The sequence below is a fragment of the Leuciscus leuciscus genome, assembly GCF_965113295.1.
Source record: "Leuciscus leuciscus genome assembly, chromosome: 1".
Taxonomy (NCBI): Eukaryota; Metazoa; Chordata; class Actinopteri; order Cypriniformes; family Leuciscidae; genus Leuciscus; species Leuciscus leuciscus.
Genome location: NC_138725.1, coordinates 72,942,031 through 72,958,525, shown reverse-complemented (window position 1 = coordinate 72,958,525; position 16,495 = coordinate 72,942,031). Strand labels below are relative to the sequence as shown.

The following is a 16,495-nucleotide window of genomic DNA, read 5'->3' as shown; positions in this document are numbered from 1 at the left end:
CGTGTTATTTTTGATATTTCCATTTATTTTACTTTGGGTTGGGTTTTTTGTTGGTCCCAACAGATTCTGATGGTAATATCTGTCTTTTGGAGCCTCCTGTCCCAACAACCCAGTCAGTTGTAAGTAGCCTACTCAATATACCAGAAATTATGACAAATAGTGTTATAGAGTGCACTCAACCAAATGCTCATCTTCACAGGACGATGGGGATAAAGAGTTTCTGCTGCCACAGAGAGGCCTACAGAGGTAATGTTAATATTATGTGTCTACACATCAAACAATCTACACATTCTGATTATTTCACATTTTTATGTGGAGTAGCCTATAGAATCAAAGTTTAAATCTAAGTATAAACGGGTATTCTTATCTCTCCCCGCGCCCCCAGAGTGTGGAAGAACAGCAGGAGGACGGTCCATCAACTTCTGTTGCACAGATGAACACAGTTCAGTGATTCTCAGTAAATGCCACAGTTTAATTCTGTAGAATTTGTTTAGAACTACATTATGTAACTCTAATCTACTACTGTATTTTCAGTTGCCAGTTAAGGAGTTATATAGACTTCATCTTATTAAAAAAATTGGAAAAATAAAAATAAAATGCAGTAAAAATAGCAATATTTTATTTATTAATAAAAGATACATTTGATTAATAAAAATGTACTGAAAGAATGAATGAGGTGTTTAAACACCACTTCCTCTTTAAAAAAGGGGAGGAGACCGATAGAAACTCTGGGTTTACTGAAGAAAACCTGCTCCTGACCAGGTTAGGTTCACAGAGTAAGTTACCATGGTAACTGACTCTGAGTATAAGTTACCTCTCTTTCAGAAACGGGCTTGACTTACTCTGCTTTCTCAGGTTTAACATACCTCCCATTCTGAAACAGAAAACCCAGAGTTTCCCTCATTTCAGGGTTAACATACTCAGAGTTTTCACTTAACCTCCTTTCTGAAACAGGCCCCTGTTCCTTGTTATCCAGTGTATAAGTACCCATGTGTTTCAGTTTTCGGTCGTTGTCTTTACATGAGTGTTTGTAAAACTGTTGTGTTTTTGTTTCCTGTTTGAATTATTCTCATCTTCCCCTGTTTGGATTATTGTCTTCATCTTCCCTGTTTGGATTTTCTTTGTGTGTTTATTTAATAAATAATTGAGTAGATCCTCGCCTCTTCCCTGCTAACCGTAACAACTAGCAGCAAAAGTGTTCCCTTTTGAAAGGGAACTCCCACTGCGTCGGATGAGGCAGGGTGTAAGGGAAGAAGACTTTCAGACCAGACGCAAGCGTCCTGGCAGAGGCAGATAATAGCCTCCTTCCCTGTACACACCCTGCTTTCCCTCTTTCCCCCTTTTCCTTTTTGGTGTGTAACCAAAATTGAACGTAGACAGGCTGTTCCCAATAAATAAATGGATTAAAATATATATTTATATATTTCTGGGTTATTTGGCCTCCGTTCCCTTTCTGGAAAGTAAGTTAAAGGGCTTCGGCGATAATGTTCTTCAAGATACACAGGTAGCTGACTAGTTTCCTACTTAGAAGCGTGGCTAGGCACCTCTCAATCTGAGAGTTATCTATGTGGCCTCTGCTCTATGGCAGGCTGTATATATCTTAATTTAGCCACTTAGGATGAGTATGGCAGTCCTCTTCTTTGAGTCTCTTTGTTAGGCCTCTGCTCCTTTGGAGTCAGTTTACTTTTAAGTTATACTATTCATTATGCTAGAGCTCCCAATAATTAGTAGTGTGTCAAGGATGTTGTAGGTTTCCTTTCAATTTGAGGGCTGTCATGCTGAGGCCTCCATCCTCCAGAGTTATTTTGTTTCTACTTCGTTTCTCTGTGTACGTGCCTAGTACACAGAGACAGGTGTACACACTAGTACACCTGCTTTATCAATATGAGGCAGTTTATGATATTTAGCTTGGTAGAGTTGAGTTAGCTCTCCTAACTATATGTGTCAGGCTTCCTCTCATTAAGAGTCATCTTGCTGAGGCCTCCATTTGTATAGTTGGCCTGTACTTAGCATGCGTCAGGCCTCCTCTCATTCAAGAGTCATATTGCTGAGGCTTCCATGCATACAGACATTGCAGGTAGAGTTTGAGAATTTACCTTCCTCTTTGAGGCTTTTGTAGCATTCGAGCTAGCTCTCATAACTACTGTATATGTGCCAGGTCTCCTCTCAGCAAAATGACTCTCAAAAGAGGTCTCCTGTGATACAGTTTATAGTTTTCTAGCATGTGTCAGGTCTCCTCTCCTTCAAGAGTTTTCCTTTTTAGACCTCCATGCAGACAGCTTTGTAGGTGGAACTTGAGAAGTGGCCCCCTTTCTCTCTGAGGAGGTGCTTTCGGCCCTTGCTCCCTGTAGCTTTGATTACCATTGTATTCTAGTGTGTGTCAAGCCTCCTCTCCTTTGAGAGTCATCCTGTTGAGGCCTCCATGCAAACAGCATTTCGGTGGTTATTGTTGAAACTAGCTCTCCTAGATATATGCTAGGCCTCCTCTCCTTCAGAGTCATCCTGCTGAGGCTTCCATGTATACAGATGTGGTAGGTAGAGCTTTAGAAGTGGCCCCTTCCCTTCTGAGGAAGTGTTTCAGGCCCTTCGCTCTTTGAGCTCTGGATATACGTTTTGAGGTGGTACTTTGGAGTTTGGCTAAGGGTTGGTTTGTTTATGGCATGTGTCAGGTCTCCTCTCTTTTGAGAGTCATTCTGCTGAGGCTTCCATGTGTACAGATGTTGCAGGTAGAGCCTTAGAAGTGGCCCCTCCCCCTCTGGGGAGGTGCTTTAGGCCCTTCACTCCCTGAAGATCTGATATATGTGCCAGGCCTCCTCTCCTTAGAGAGTCATCCTGTTGAGGCCTCCATATATATAGTTGGCTTTTTTGGTTTATACTCTAGCATGTGTCAGGCCTCCTCTCCTTTGAGAGTCATCCTGATGAGGCCTCCATGCAAGCAGCATTTGAGTTGAAGCCTGAGAAGTGGCCCCTCCCTCTCTGAGGAGGTGCTTCAGGTCTTTGCTTCCTGAGCTATGATTATCGTTGAGCTAGCTCTCCTAAATATGTGTTAGGCCTCCTCTCCTTTGAGAGTCATCTGGCTGAGGCTTCCATGCAAAGAGATATTACAGGTAGAGCTTGATAAGTGGCCCCTCCCTCTCTGAGGAGGTGCTTCAGGCCCTTCGCTCCCTGAAGCTTTGATATTGGTTGCTAGAAATGTGTGAGGCTTCCTCTCCTTTGAGAGTCATCCTGCTGAGGCCTCCATATACAGTTCGGCTTCACTCCCTAAAAGAGTGCAGTAGCTGTATTCTAGCATCACAGGCCTCCTCTCTTTCGAGTGTGCAGGCTTCCTCTGCTCTCTGAGTCTTCCTGCGGAGGCCTCCGCTTCCCTTAGGTCTAAACAGGTTGTTGGCTTCAGCATTAAGCGTGATAGCTTGATAGCATGGGGGTCGATTTTGGTACCCCCGGAAGTAGCAGGCCAGAGCCCTTAGGCTCGGGGCCATACTCCCTTAAAGGAACACCTCTCTGGGAATAGATGTGATATCCTTGCCTTGAGCTGGAGCTCGGCAGTGGCCATAGGGAGAAGTGCTACTGTTAGCCTGATGTGCAAACAGTAGGGGATTTAACCTTGGGTTAATGTGTTTTTTGTGCTTGTTACAGCCATAGTTAAGCATCCCCTTAGCATGGCGGCGTGGGTATATCGTTCCCCTAGCGTCATCCGACGCATTGGGAGTTCCCTTTCGAAAGGGAACGTCTCAGGTTACGACTGTAACCTGTGTTCCCTGAGAACAGGGAACGAGCGCTGCATCTCCTTGCCATGCCTTCGGTCTGCTTGTTCAGTCCCTTCAGACGAAGAAGTGGATGACATATTCTCTGGGCGTCCCTTTTATACTTCCTGGACGCGCTAGACCATGACGTCATGGCTGACGCCGGCCAATACGATTGTCATGTTTATACAGTGTTTCAGTCATCAGTCACGCTGAGGCGTTTCCCCTAGCGTCATCCGACGCACTGCTCGTTCCCTGTTCTCAGGGAACATAGGTTACAGTCGTAACCTGAGACGTTTTGCAATACAATATGAACACAATGAGTACATTGAACCTATTTTTTTATGGAGGTACATAGAAGTGGAAAAACACCTCATATAAAGTGTGACCGCATCAGTTTTGGGGCGAACAAACTTTCAACAGATGGACCGAAATCTCCCAGATTTCCTTTAAAATATCTTTGTGTTTTGAAGATAAATTAAAGTCTTGGGTTTGGTACGACATGATAACAGAATTTTCATTTTTGGGTGAACCAACCCTTTTTCATTTGGGCTACTGGTTATGGGAATGTTGTTAGTCTCATTTAAATGTCATAAAATATATTTGTATTGGTGAATGACTGTGTGGATGTGAAGGCAGTTGTTCCTCTGATAACAGGGTTTTATCATTTCTAGGTTGGGATGATTCACCTTTATTTCCTAAATCTCCATCACTGAAACATCTCGACTCTGTAATTCTTCTTTTAGATTCTCACAGAACACACACATCATTGAATCTCCAGGGAGTGTGGAGTCTGTGTTAAGACTGTGTTCATGATTTTATTCATTCTTTTAAGGCAAGAACAATATACAACTTTTATAAAGAACAATTTATTAAGTTTTAAACTGATAATATCTGATAACATCAATATCATTTAGGCCTAGCTCACATAACAAAAATTAAGAATCAAAACAAATGCAATCAAACAAATACAGTTACTGTAAGTCAGGGTGGATTTAACTAAAAAAACTTATGCATCTGAAATCCATTTACATAAATACTTATTTTCTCTAGCAGTAATTTGTAATGTTTTTTTCAAACATCTAATGACTCCATTAAATTATAAAGATCTTTGTGAATTTTATAAAACTAAAATGAGATTATCTTCTGAGAAACATCTGGATTCCACATGTATAAAGTGCAGTGTTCAGTGGCGAGGATGAAACTGAGCAGAGCCGATCAGACCCGCAGTGAAGACAACCGTCCCAAAGATCATTTCATCAGCGCTATAAACCCCTCTGATGAAGGACCAGTCCAGTGTCCTAGAGTGATCTGAGTGGTTGCTAGGCGGTTGCTATGGTTTCCATAAGTTATGTGCGTTAATAGAAGTTCAACAATTTCATGAAAATCAGCTCCGCTCGTCTTCCTCACAGAATCAACAGTCAAATATATAATAACATATTTACACAAAGAAACAACAAAAACCCAGAAACATCCTGCTGATATTCTTAATACGATCAACAAGATCTTCAAACCAACATCAACAAACGTTCAGACAGCACACACACACACACACGCACGCACGCACGCACACACACACACACACAACAGGACAGTGAGTTTATACACTGATCACAGAAAACACGAGAGAAGAAACAACAACAGCAACACAGTTTTTAATGTGTGTTAGTCTGTGTGTTTGTGTGTCAGTCAGTGTGTGTGTTTCAGTCAGTGTGTGAGTTAGTCAGTTGTATGTGTGTGTGTAACTGTGTTTAATGTGACACAGAGACACTGAAGAGTTAACATTATCAAGTCTAAATCCAGCACAGAGGGGTTCAGTGAATGTGGTGTGTAATGTGTGTAAGTGTGTGAGTGTGTGTGTGTCAGAGACGCTGTAGAAGGACAGAGTGCCGGCCGACACGTCCACACACACTCCTACTCTCTTACAGGATCCTGAACCAGCAGAAACATCAGTGGACTTATTATTATGCCAGACAGTGAATCTGTGATCAGAGCGGCTCAGACTCCAGGACTTCTGATTATATCCAAACCAACAGTCAAAACTCAGTCCTTTCCTCTGGATTCCTTTATATGACACTGATATTTCAGTATAATCTCCACTCCATTCAGCCTCCCAGTAACAGCGTCCAGTCAGACTCTCTCCACACAGAACCTGAGGATAAAACCCATCAAATCTCTCTGGATGATCAGGATACGACTGACTCTCTCTCATACGCGTCACCTTTCTGTTCTCCTCAGACAGAACGAGATGAGTGTTTGCTGTGTTTGGATCCAGTGTGAGATCAACGGCATCTGAACACAAGAACACACATTACAACAGCAACATTTACAACAACACACACTAAAACTGTTTGAGGACTTACAATTGTGTAATCTTGAAATCATGAACTGTCCTCTGTGATCCACACTAGAAAACACACACACACACACACACACACACACACACACACACACACACACACACACACATAGAGAGAGAGAGAGAGAGAGAGAGAGAGAGAGAGAGAGAGAGAGAGAGAGAGAGAGAGAGAGAGAGAGAGAGAGAGAGAGTTTTGACTACACAAAAACAGAAGTTTCTCATATTGTGAACACAAATTATCTTTGTTTGTTTGTCTTTTTCTTTGTTTCTTTGTTTCCTTCTTTCTTTCTTTTTCTTTCATTCTTTCTTTCTTTTTCTTTCTTTCTTTCTTTCTTTCATCAGAGACTGCAGGTCATTAAATCTTGCATTCTGCTTTAAATCAGACAGAGATGAAGTAGTGTCTGTTCTCAGTCGTGAAATGATTTGATCCTTGTTCACAGTCTTCATGGAAACAAATTGAAAAAGAGATTTTCCAATCCACATGGCCTTTCTTACAGGAAAAGGTCATTATATTATGAGCCTATATTATCCCAATCATTATTTCATCTATTAAAAATGATCCACAGAGCACAATTAACCACACGCATCCGACATGTGTTTATCACGTAATCTTACTGTAATTGTTTGCGGGCTTGAGATACTAAATCTGGATCTTTCATCAACCCTGCTAAAGCCATCACTTTAACCAAGGGACATTTTACTGTTGACTGTAAAATAAGCAAACACAATGTGAAATTAAACTTTTGTTTCAGAGCACATTGGAGCATTACTGATGGAACATTACGTGCTTTCTCATTTATATTTGATAAACACAACACTATTAATAAATCCTAATTTTATTGAAAGTAACTTTTTTTCATTTTTATACAGAAAAAAATCAAATACAAATGTATGTCAAATTACACAAATAATCGCGATAATTTGCAAAAATCACCACCAGATGGTGCAAAGGGACCGTTGGCACCATTGCTAGATTTCTGACATAAAAAAATAAATAAATAAAAAAAGGTCAAATGAAAACCTTTGTGATGCATTATAAATGCAGGCTTCATCTACTGTTATAATGCACTGTATTCTTAAAAATTATAACCACAAATAGTTAAGTATTATAATGTATTGTAACTATTGTTATGATTATTTATCAGGTGATACAACATAATGTATTTCATGCTATGCAGAGTTAAGGCTGGAATACACTACGACTTTTGCTCAGATTTTTGCCCCGATTTGTGATCTGGGTGAGTCATCAATAGTTGCTGAATGTTCACGCCAGTCTGCAGATTTTGTGCGTTCGTGGTTGACAGAATTCACAGAAAATCACGTAGTGTATGATGGGCACAGACTTAGCCTTTTAGCTTCAGACTATGATTCCATCCAGTTGGAGAATATCAAAAAATGTTTGGAAACATTTGGAAAACTGAAACCGGAAATCATAATACGTTGACCAGGAAAGGAAATCAACACCAACAAATGAGCATAGATAAACCAACTGACTGCCCGCTGTAATCTGTATAGTCCACACCGACCGCATCTACCCACCCGAGACCACAAAATCCAGCAGTTATACTATATAGGCCCCTGTTGTATGAATAATTCTAATATTTATGTTAGTTTTATGCCTGAGATTTAAATGAAACATGCAATTTGTTTAAATATTTTTTCCAAATATCTGCTTCTCTTACCTCCCTAAAAATGGTTTAGTCCGATCTAAAGTATTTATTATTCAGTCAGTGACAAACATCAGAAGGACCCAATACAATTGTAAGTCCCACCCCAGCTCGTGCACAGAACCAATCAGAGTTGAGGCGGCAGTGCCTGAAGTTAACAATGGACTTCGTGGAAGAGCAGGCGACTAACTGACTGAACAATGTCGAGGAAAAGAAAACATAAATCAGTGTACCAGAAACGTCTCGGTTACTAACATAACCTCGGTTCCCTTTTGAGAGGTTTCTCCTATTGTGTAAGTAGCTTACGCTATGGGAAAACTCCTTTTCTCGAGAATATTGAAGCCAAATTTTTTTTAAACGCAGTGCAGCTGCACAGCATACACAGATGAGCGGCGAGAGCGGTCATTGGCTGTGCTGCTGCAATTGCATGAACCTATGACGGGGCGGCTCAGACGCGTAGTCCAATCAGGGCAATTCACGCTCTGACGCGTCAGAGCCCGCCAGAATGGGCGTGGCCAGAGGCTAGAAATTCAGCCCATCGGGCCGTCAAAGTCTAGGTTAAGTCGACTGAAGCGATCCCCTGACCAAAGCACAAGCACGGCGAGTTACGCAATACTCGTTCCTTCATCTCAGGGAACCGAGGTTACGTTAGTAACCGAGTAACTTACGCTATGGGAACCCCATTTGAAACGCCGTGCGTGCTTGACTTCGCTCTAATAAAGCCAGAGGCAAAAGCCTGAAGCCCCTAAGAGTAAAGTATGAACCCCATAAGCCGGTCAGTGACGGGCTTCATAAGGGAAAAGGAAGGAGTGGGCCTAATGAGGGCCACACCGAATAATGGTGTATAAGTAATATATATGATGAATAATATATATGAACTAAGTTTATGTAAACAGGACCAGATATTATCGGGCCCACGTTTCATGGGGTATTGTGCTTACACATTTCATATTGAAAGTACCCTGGAATGCAGAGCAGGGACTTGTAGGTTATAAAACCTGATAAATGTGGACAGCGAAGCCCAGCAGGCCGCCGCACAGATATCTTCAATGGGTATTCCACTCGACCAAGCCAAAGACGAGGCCATGCCTCTTGTGGAATGAGCCCTGATGCCTAAGGGGCAGTGCATGCCCTTAAGACTCATAGGCCAGCGCTATAGCGTCAACTATCCAGCGCAATAATCTCTGCTTTGAGACGGCGAGACCTTTAGTGCGGCCGCCAAAGCACACAAAAAGCTGTTCTGACTGTCTGAACGAGGCAGAGCGCTCTAGCTACACTCTCAGAGCCCTGACGGGACAGAGTAAATTCACGTCTCTTTCGTCCTCTGGTGAGGAAAGAGCTGCTAGGGAAATAACCTGTGAGCACTTTAGGAATATACCCATGCCTTGGCTTAAGGACGACTCTGCAGTCATTAGGTCCAAACTCAAGACAGGACGCGCTCGAAGACAGCGCGTGTAAATCGCCCACTCTTTTAACGGAGGTGAGCGGCAGTAAAAGAGCGGTTTTGAGCGAGAGGTGCTTCAGATCGGCAGACTGAAGCCGCTCGAACAGGGCGCCCTTTAGTGCTTCCAGGACCGTGGAGAGGTCCCAGATAGGCACAGAGGGGGGACGTGGAGGGTTTAGCCTCCTTGCCCCTTTAAGGAAGCGTACAATGAGGTCGTTTCTTCCTAATGATTGCCCGGCCACGGGAGCGTGAGATGCTGCTATGGCCGCGACATATACTTTGAGCGTGGAGGGGGTGCGACCCGCGTCCAAACGTTCTTGTAAAAAGGCGAGTACACTTGGTATTTCGCAAGAGTGGGGGTTCAGGTTTCTAGCGGTGCACCAGCTAGAGAACACTTTCCATTTCTGAGCGTAGAGGCGCCTGGTTGAGGGCGCTCTTGCTTCAGTGATGGTTTTCAACACTCTATCCGGGAGGCACCCGGGTACCCGTTGAGGGGCCATACGTGGAGGGCCCATAAGTCGGGACGGGAATACCAGATTGTCCCGCTCGCTTGCGTGAGGAGGTCTCTTTCAGCAGCTGCATCAACTCGGAGAACCAAAGCTGGGTCTTCCAGAGAGGGGCTATAAGAAGTACTGCACATTTGCTCTCCCTGATCCGCTTGATGACCTGAGGTAGCATCGCGACCGGGGGAAAAGCATACAGCGGGCGATTCGGCCATTTGTGGGCGAGTGCGTCCGTGTTCTTTGAAAAATATATTCGGCAATGAGCGTTGTCTTCAGAGGCGAAGAGGTCGACCTCTGCCTCGCCGAAGGTGCTCCAAATCAGCTGAACCGTCAGAGGGTGGAGAGACCATTCCCCTAGGGAAACTTTGTCTCTGGATAACATGTCCGCACCCTGGTTCAGAATGCCTGGCACGTGCGCTGCCCTCAGGGAGCAGAGCCCATAGAATGAGACTCTTGGCCATGGCGTGCAAGGTGTTCGACCTGAGGCCGCCCTGGCGATTTATGTAAGAGACCACTGCCATGTTGTCCGTCCGGACCAGGACATGGTCACCCTTTAGGTATGGGAGAAAGGCTCTGAGTGATAAAGCGACCGCTCTCATCTCCAGAAAGTTTATGTGTACGCGCTTCTCTGGGCTTGACCACAGGCCAGAGGCGGGCCTGCCCTCATAGAGGGCTCCCCAACCTAGGTTGGAGGCATCTGTCATTATCACCTTTCTCCTTGAAATCACCCCTAAACTCACGCCAGACTGGTACCAGTCGATAGCTTTCCAGGGAGTCAGGGCTTTGATGCAGCCGTGATTCACTCTGTAAGTGGCCGGAGCGCCACGCGTGAGCTGGGACACGGCTCTTTAGCCAGCGTTGGAGAGGGCCCAGACATTCTAGATGGCTGAGGATCCAAGATCTGTGAGTTATTAATTGTGCCTCTGATTGTGCTATAACCAGCCAATCATCGAGGTAGATCAGTATTCACACTCCCCGCTGTCTCAGGGGGGAAAGTGCTGCATCCATACACTTCGTGAATGTACGGGGGGCCAACTATAGGTCGAACGGTAGTACCGTGTACTGGTAAGCTTGTCCCTCGAAAGCGAATCTCAGAAATGGCCTGTGATGAGGCGATATTTGGATAATAGGCGTCTTTCGCCTTTCAGATCCAGTGAGAAAAACCAATCCCCCGGGCGAATTTGCACGAGGATATGTTTGGTTGTCAGCATTCTGAACGGGCGCTCGCTCAGCGCTTTGTTCAAGTATCTGAGATCTAGGATCGGTTGGAGACCGCCATCCCTTTTCTGGACGAGGAAATAGCGACTGTAAAAACCTGACTCGCTTTGTGAGGGGTAAACTGTTTCGACAGCACCCTTCTCCAACAGTTTGAGCACCTCGGTGCGGAGAACATGCGAAAACGCCTTCTCTCACTCTCGTCTCGACCACGGCTGAGAAGCGTGGCGGTCTGTGAGCAAACTGTAGCGAGTAGCTGTGTTTTATTATGTTCAACACCCATTTTGATATGCCGGGGATAGCTTCCCAGGCTTTGGCCCGTACAGCTAGGGGTTGAATAAAGGCTGGGGGCGGGCCGCTGTGAGATAGGGACCCTTCCACGACTTAATGGGCCGTTTTGAGCTATTAATGCCGTGTGTACAGCGCTCATGAGCGGGGGCGGGGCGCGCGCTGCACAGCGGGCGTGCTCATAATCGCATTTCCAGCATGAGTTAGAGAAGAAACTGATGCGGGAACAGTTTTCATGTGTAGAGGTGCGCACTGAAGAGTGGGCACGCGATCTACATTCATTGTCTCTCCCGCGCTGGTCGGTGGGAGAGAGAGCGTCGAGTTGACAGCGCTTATGTGTAGGGGTGCGTGTTGTAAAGCAGGCATGCTCGCTACTTTTATTAAACTTCCCGCTTGAGCTGGGGAAACGTTTATGACAGTGTGAACAGTGCTTGTGTGCAGGGGTGCGTACATGACAGTAGACACGCGCACTACATTTATGCAACTTCCAGCATGGGCTGGGGAAATGCTTGAGACTGTGGGAACAGTGCTTATGTGTAGGGGTGCAGACATTGTGGTGGGCACATGACCTACTTGTGAAAGACAGAAAAGGGCTCTTTTCGTGGTTTGTGTGTGTCGCAGTTAAAACGGCGTTTGTTTGCAGGTGAGCGTGTTTTGTAACCGGCCCACTGACTGCAATATAGGCATTTCCAGCCGCCTGTGAGGAGGGGACTGGAGAATGTTTGATAAACTTTAGGGAGATCGGTCCGGCCTCGGCGGGACTCAAACTCTCCCTTTTCCTTCTTCCCGTAGCTAGGAAGTATTGCGAGGCTCGGGATCCAACGCAATCTTTCTTCTGGCGGCTCGAGGCGGAGCCAGAGCGCTTACGCAGAAAATGGCGCATAGCCTGCGACGCCTTCTGAGCTTCGGTGAAGCACTCGGCAAACCCTTTAACGGCTGGACCAAACAGCCCACTGGGGGAGATAGGCGCGTCGAGAAAAGCTGCCTTATCTTCGTCCTTCATGTCCGTGAGCGTGAGCCACAGGTGCCGCTCGAGAACAGTCAGGTTCGCCATGCTGCGGCCGATGGACTGGGCTGTTGATTTCGTGGCTCGCAGGGCCAGGTCAGTGGCGCTGCGTAGGTCCTTAAAAGCCTCCGGTTCGGGTCCAGACTCGTCCATAAAACGGAGAAGCTTGGCCTGAAACACTTGGAGGACAGCCACAGTGTGAAGCGCCGATGCAGCTTGGCCGGCGGCGGTGTATGCGCGACCGGCGAGAGCTGAAGTAGTGCGGCAGGGCTTCGACAGGTTGAGAAGCTTTGGCTTTCCATCCGGCAGCAGTGGGTGGGCAGAGGTGGGCGGCCACGGCCTCTTCGAGGGGAGGAATCGCCTCGTATCCTTTATCCTTCGCCCTCCACGGAGGAGAGCGTCGGGGAAAAGGAATGTTTCAGGCAAGCTGAGTGTGGCGCCTTCCACGACTTAATGAGCTCGTCATGTACTTTCGGGAAAAATGGGGCGGGTCTCTGCTGAGGGGCCTGCCGGCGCCCCTGCAGGAACCACTCATCTAACCTGCTGCGTGCAGGCTCTTCCGGGGAAGACCAATCCATCCCGAGGTCTTCGACGGCCTTGGAGAGAACACGAATGGTCTCAGAGTCCAAGTTCGCCCTTGTGCTGCTTGGGTCGATGGTACGGGGTCTGAAGCGGAGCCCGTCCAATCTACAGATGCAGCAAGATAAAGGCTGTCAGCTTTGTCCTCCTCGTTGTCCGACGCTCCGAAGGAGACGAGACCTGCCGCTCGCAAAGAGGGGTGCTGGTCCGCCTGCATGAAGTGAACTGGCGAGGGGGAATCATCCAGAGAGAGCGAAGCATGCAGGGACTGTGCCAGCGTGAAAATCGCTAGTCGCTGTCCGCTCAGGCATCCTTTGTGAACGGCGCTTTTTTTTACGCAGCTCGAGCAAAGGGCGAGAGAGAGCGGAAGTGGAGGGATCATCCTCGGTGAAGACGGCAAGGCGAACCCGCAGAGTGGGGAGATCCATCTGGTCGCACTCAGGGCAGCTGCCCTTGGCAAGTGCAGCTTCTGCGTGGTCCCGGCCCAGGCAGGAAGCGCAGAGGATGTGGCGATCTCCACCGAGGAGAGGGCCTCTGCACTTGAAACAAGTGCATTTGAAACAACGCCCGCGTGAAATTTCTCTTTTAGAAAGTGTCGCGGCAGCGAACACAGCAAAAAGGATCCGGCGCGCCGGATGGCACAGCAGAACAGCGGGCTGAAGGCGGCGAAGGAAGCCGGCGTCCTCAGATCTGCGAAGTAGGGGCTTGTTCCGCTGGGTTGCTCGTCGACGGCGGCGAAAGGCTTGTAATCCAGAGAATCAGCGAAGTGGAAGTTCGCTGAAGGAGATTAAATCTAGACTTTGACGGCCCGATGGGCTGAATTTATAGCCTCTGGTCACGCCCATCCTGGCGGGCTCTGACGCGGAAGGGCGCAAATCGCCCTGATTGGACTACGCGTCTGAGCCGCCCTGTCATAGGTTCATGCAGTTGCCGCAGCACAGCCAATGATCGCTCTCGCCGCTCATCTGTGTATGCTGTGCAGCTGCACTGCGTTTCAAAAATTTTGGCTTCAATATTCTCAAGAAAAGGAGTTGTCCCATAGCGTAAGCTACTTACGCAATAGGAGAGACCTCTCGAAAGGGAACGTCATGAAAAGAAGGAGAGGGAGGCCAGGAGAGTTGTTGTATCCAAGACGGGTTGTAAAGACGGGTTAGTGTATTCTTATTTCGCTGGGAATAAGAAAACTACCGTCTACAGCCTGCCGGGTACTGTCACTCTTCATTATCGGTGCGCACCACAATCGACCGAATGATTACGTGTTCAAAATCCCTGTCTTTTACACTTTTGTAAATAGAGTCACGACGCATTGCATTACCAGCCGGCTGATGATGTATTTATTACATCAAGAAAACACAAATACAACACACTGCACTTGAATGAATAAATTTGCGTTATTTAATAATATTACCAGTTCCATATTATCTTTATTAAAAAAATAAGACAATAAATTATAAAAAAAAATTTATTTGATTGCATTCTTGTCAATTTCTAAATGTTTACTTTTTGATTTATGAATTATAACACACTAATGGGAAAAAAACATTATTTTGCTGCTACTTTTTTAAAATTGGATTTATTATTATTTAACAATTTCTTGCTTTTTGTTAGTTTTTATTAGTTGTAATTTTTATATAAACGTTTAACTTTTAAAATAAAGGTTTTACAACAACATCACCATCTTCTGTTTTATGTGGGCCTCCGTGCTCATCTATTGTACAGTATATGATATTGGTGGAGGGTGGTGGGGGCCAGAAGATCCGCAGCGCTTCACTAAAACACATCCGTAACACGCCTCTCTTGAACAACGTCACACGAAGTGTGTTCTCTGGAACACACTTTCACAAAGTCGGCAAGTGTTTGATGCCTGCAGTTTAAAAATCTGTTCAGATTTTAAAAGTCGTGTAGTGTATTCCAGCCTTTAGACAGACGTCAGTCACCGAACACCGCAACCCAATCAGCAGCCACCTTTTACTGTTCTTCCTGAACCAAAGCAGTGAACTTATGCTGAGTTCACGCCATAAATACTATAATTTTTAAGATAAAGAAGCCTGTGAAGTTATACTTGGAGCGGTTCATGGCTCAAATTTATGCGTTTCCATGTCAACACTATCAACGGCGAAATGAATCTGCACCAGTCAGGTGTACAGGTCAGTGCTGTTTAAGTTGTTTATGTTTGTTATTATTGTAATGTTATGTGCTTTGAGACATGAGATAATTTAACGCCATCTCTTGTGATGCTTTTGTTTGCTCTCTGCTGTACGCGTTCATGTGTTTTGAAGGAGGCTTGGCTTTGGAGACGCTCTGAAGGGAGGGTGGGATCTTATGCTTTCAAGTAAAATAAGTATCAATGAACTATATATTTATTCTAGGCAGCACTAGTCACACTAAATAATAGTCAGCACTAATAAGAACAATTAGTGCAGACATTTAATATGCATTGATCTGTAAGCACAACTTTTATTACCAAATCGTATTATACACTATCAAAGCTTTAAACTTAAAGAAACTAAAATATCAACTGAAGTTACTGACAATTTAAGTGTGCAAACAAGTGAAATAATATACCAAATAGTTTTTAAAAAAATGAGGAAAAACTATATTTGTGTAGCTAATTGTGAGGCTACAAATTACAAGACAACGTACAGATGTCATATGGGGTAAAATGCGTTAACATCTTAAGAAAAAACTATGCAGAAATACCACTTTTATATCATTTGAAACAACTACATCAGCAGGGAAGATGTAGGGCCGTTCATTTGAGGTATTTTACTTAAAATCTCAGTGTAGGCGGTGACACACGAATGTGGAAATTTAAACATTTCAATGGGATTAAATGGTTAAGTCTTTCACAGCATATTTACTTCACAGATATATGACAGTCATGATCTAAATATGCTTTTCATTTACAAAAATAAATACTAAAATTCGGCATTACTAACTTAATTTTCACACCATCAGTCGCATGCATGTTCAAGTTCTGACGACATCCTGGATCTTGCCTCATTTTGACTGGTTCATTTGAATCAGTGAGTTGTTAGGTGTCAAATTTGAAGTGGCGCTGCACAGACCGATCGGTGTATGACATCAAATTACTTCTCGTGGTAATTTGATTCATACACTGAATCATACACTGATCGGTCTGTGCAGCACAGCTTCAAGTCAAACACACAGCTGTTGAATCAAGGACAGCTGCAGACGGATCAGTCTGATTTACAAATTAATTATTCAGTGTGAATTATGAACCAATTCTGCAGGTTCATTGGATAGAATCAGTTTGTTCGTGAATTGGACATGGCTATTTTTCGGGGCATGTGTCAATTTCAGCTTGAATCAACAACAAACAATACGTTTTTATGAAATGTAATGGAGTAAAAAGTATTATATTATGTTTTGGAATGTAGTGAAGTAAAAGTAAACGCTCTCCAACATTTCAAACGTTCAACGTTCCAAAGGAGAAGTTGCTCTTCTGATGACAGGATAAATTTAAAGGGTAGGGGGTAATCGCATTTGAATGCAAGCTCGCTTTTCACTTTCGCTTTTTTAATTCTCGATCACGTGTACTCGGTGTATAGGGAGCATTTTACAAGATTAGAAATATGTCGATGACGCTCAGGATCGGGTGTGTATCAAATCCTCCGCAAATTCCTCTTTATTTGAAAGCATATCCAATCATCAAAGAGAAGCTGAGCTT

The 16,495-nt window shown here is 44.9% G+C and overlaps 1 protein-coding gene and 1 long non-coding RNA gene across 4 annotated transcripts in view; one reads left to right on the top strand and one right to left on the bottom strand.

Moving 5' to 3' along the window:
* LOC309509895 (uncharacterized protein) overlaps positions 1 to 16,495 on the bottom strand; it is a 328,406-nt gene that overhangs the window by 139,287 nt on the left and 172,624 nt on the right. Inside the window, exons 10-11 of one of the 3 annotated variants that reach the window (XM_082184868.1) lie at positions 6,107 to 6,150; positions 5,435 to 6,035 (exon numbers count right to left, since the gene is read on the bottom strand). The exons of the other annotated variants lie outside the window; for them this stretch is intronic. Coding sequence (XP_082040994.1) covers positions 5,467 to 6,035; positions 6,107 to 6,150 — 613 coding nt within the window. The 3' untranslated portion in view covers positions 5,435 to 5,466. Of the gene's footprint in view, positions 1 to 5,434; positions 6,036 to 6,106; positions 6,151 to 16,495 lie in introns of those variants that run through there. 3 annotated transcript variants of the gene reach the window in all.
* LOC309512825 lies at positions 5,308 to 5,528 on the top strand. Its single transcript, XR_014211197.1, has 2 exons — positions 5,308 to 5,435; positions 5,471 to 5,528. It is a non-coding gene; the product is annotated as an uncharacterized lncRNA (long non-coding RNA).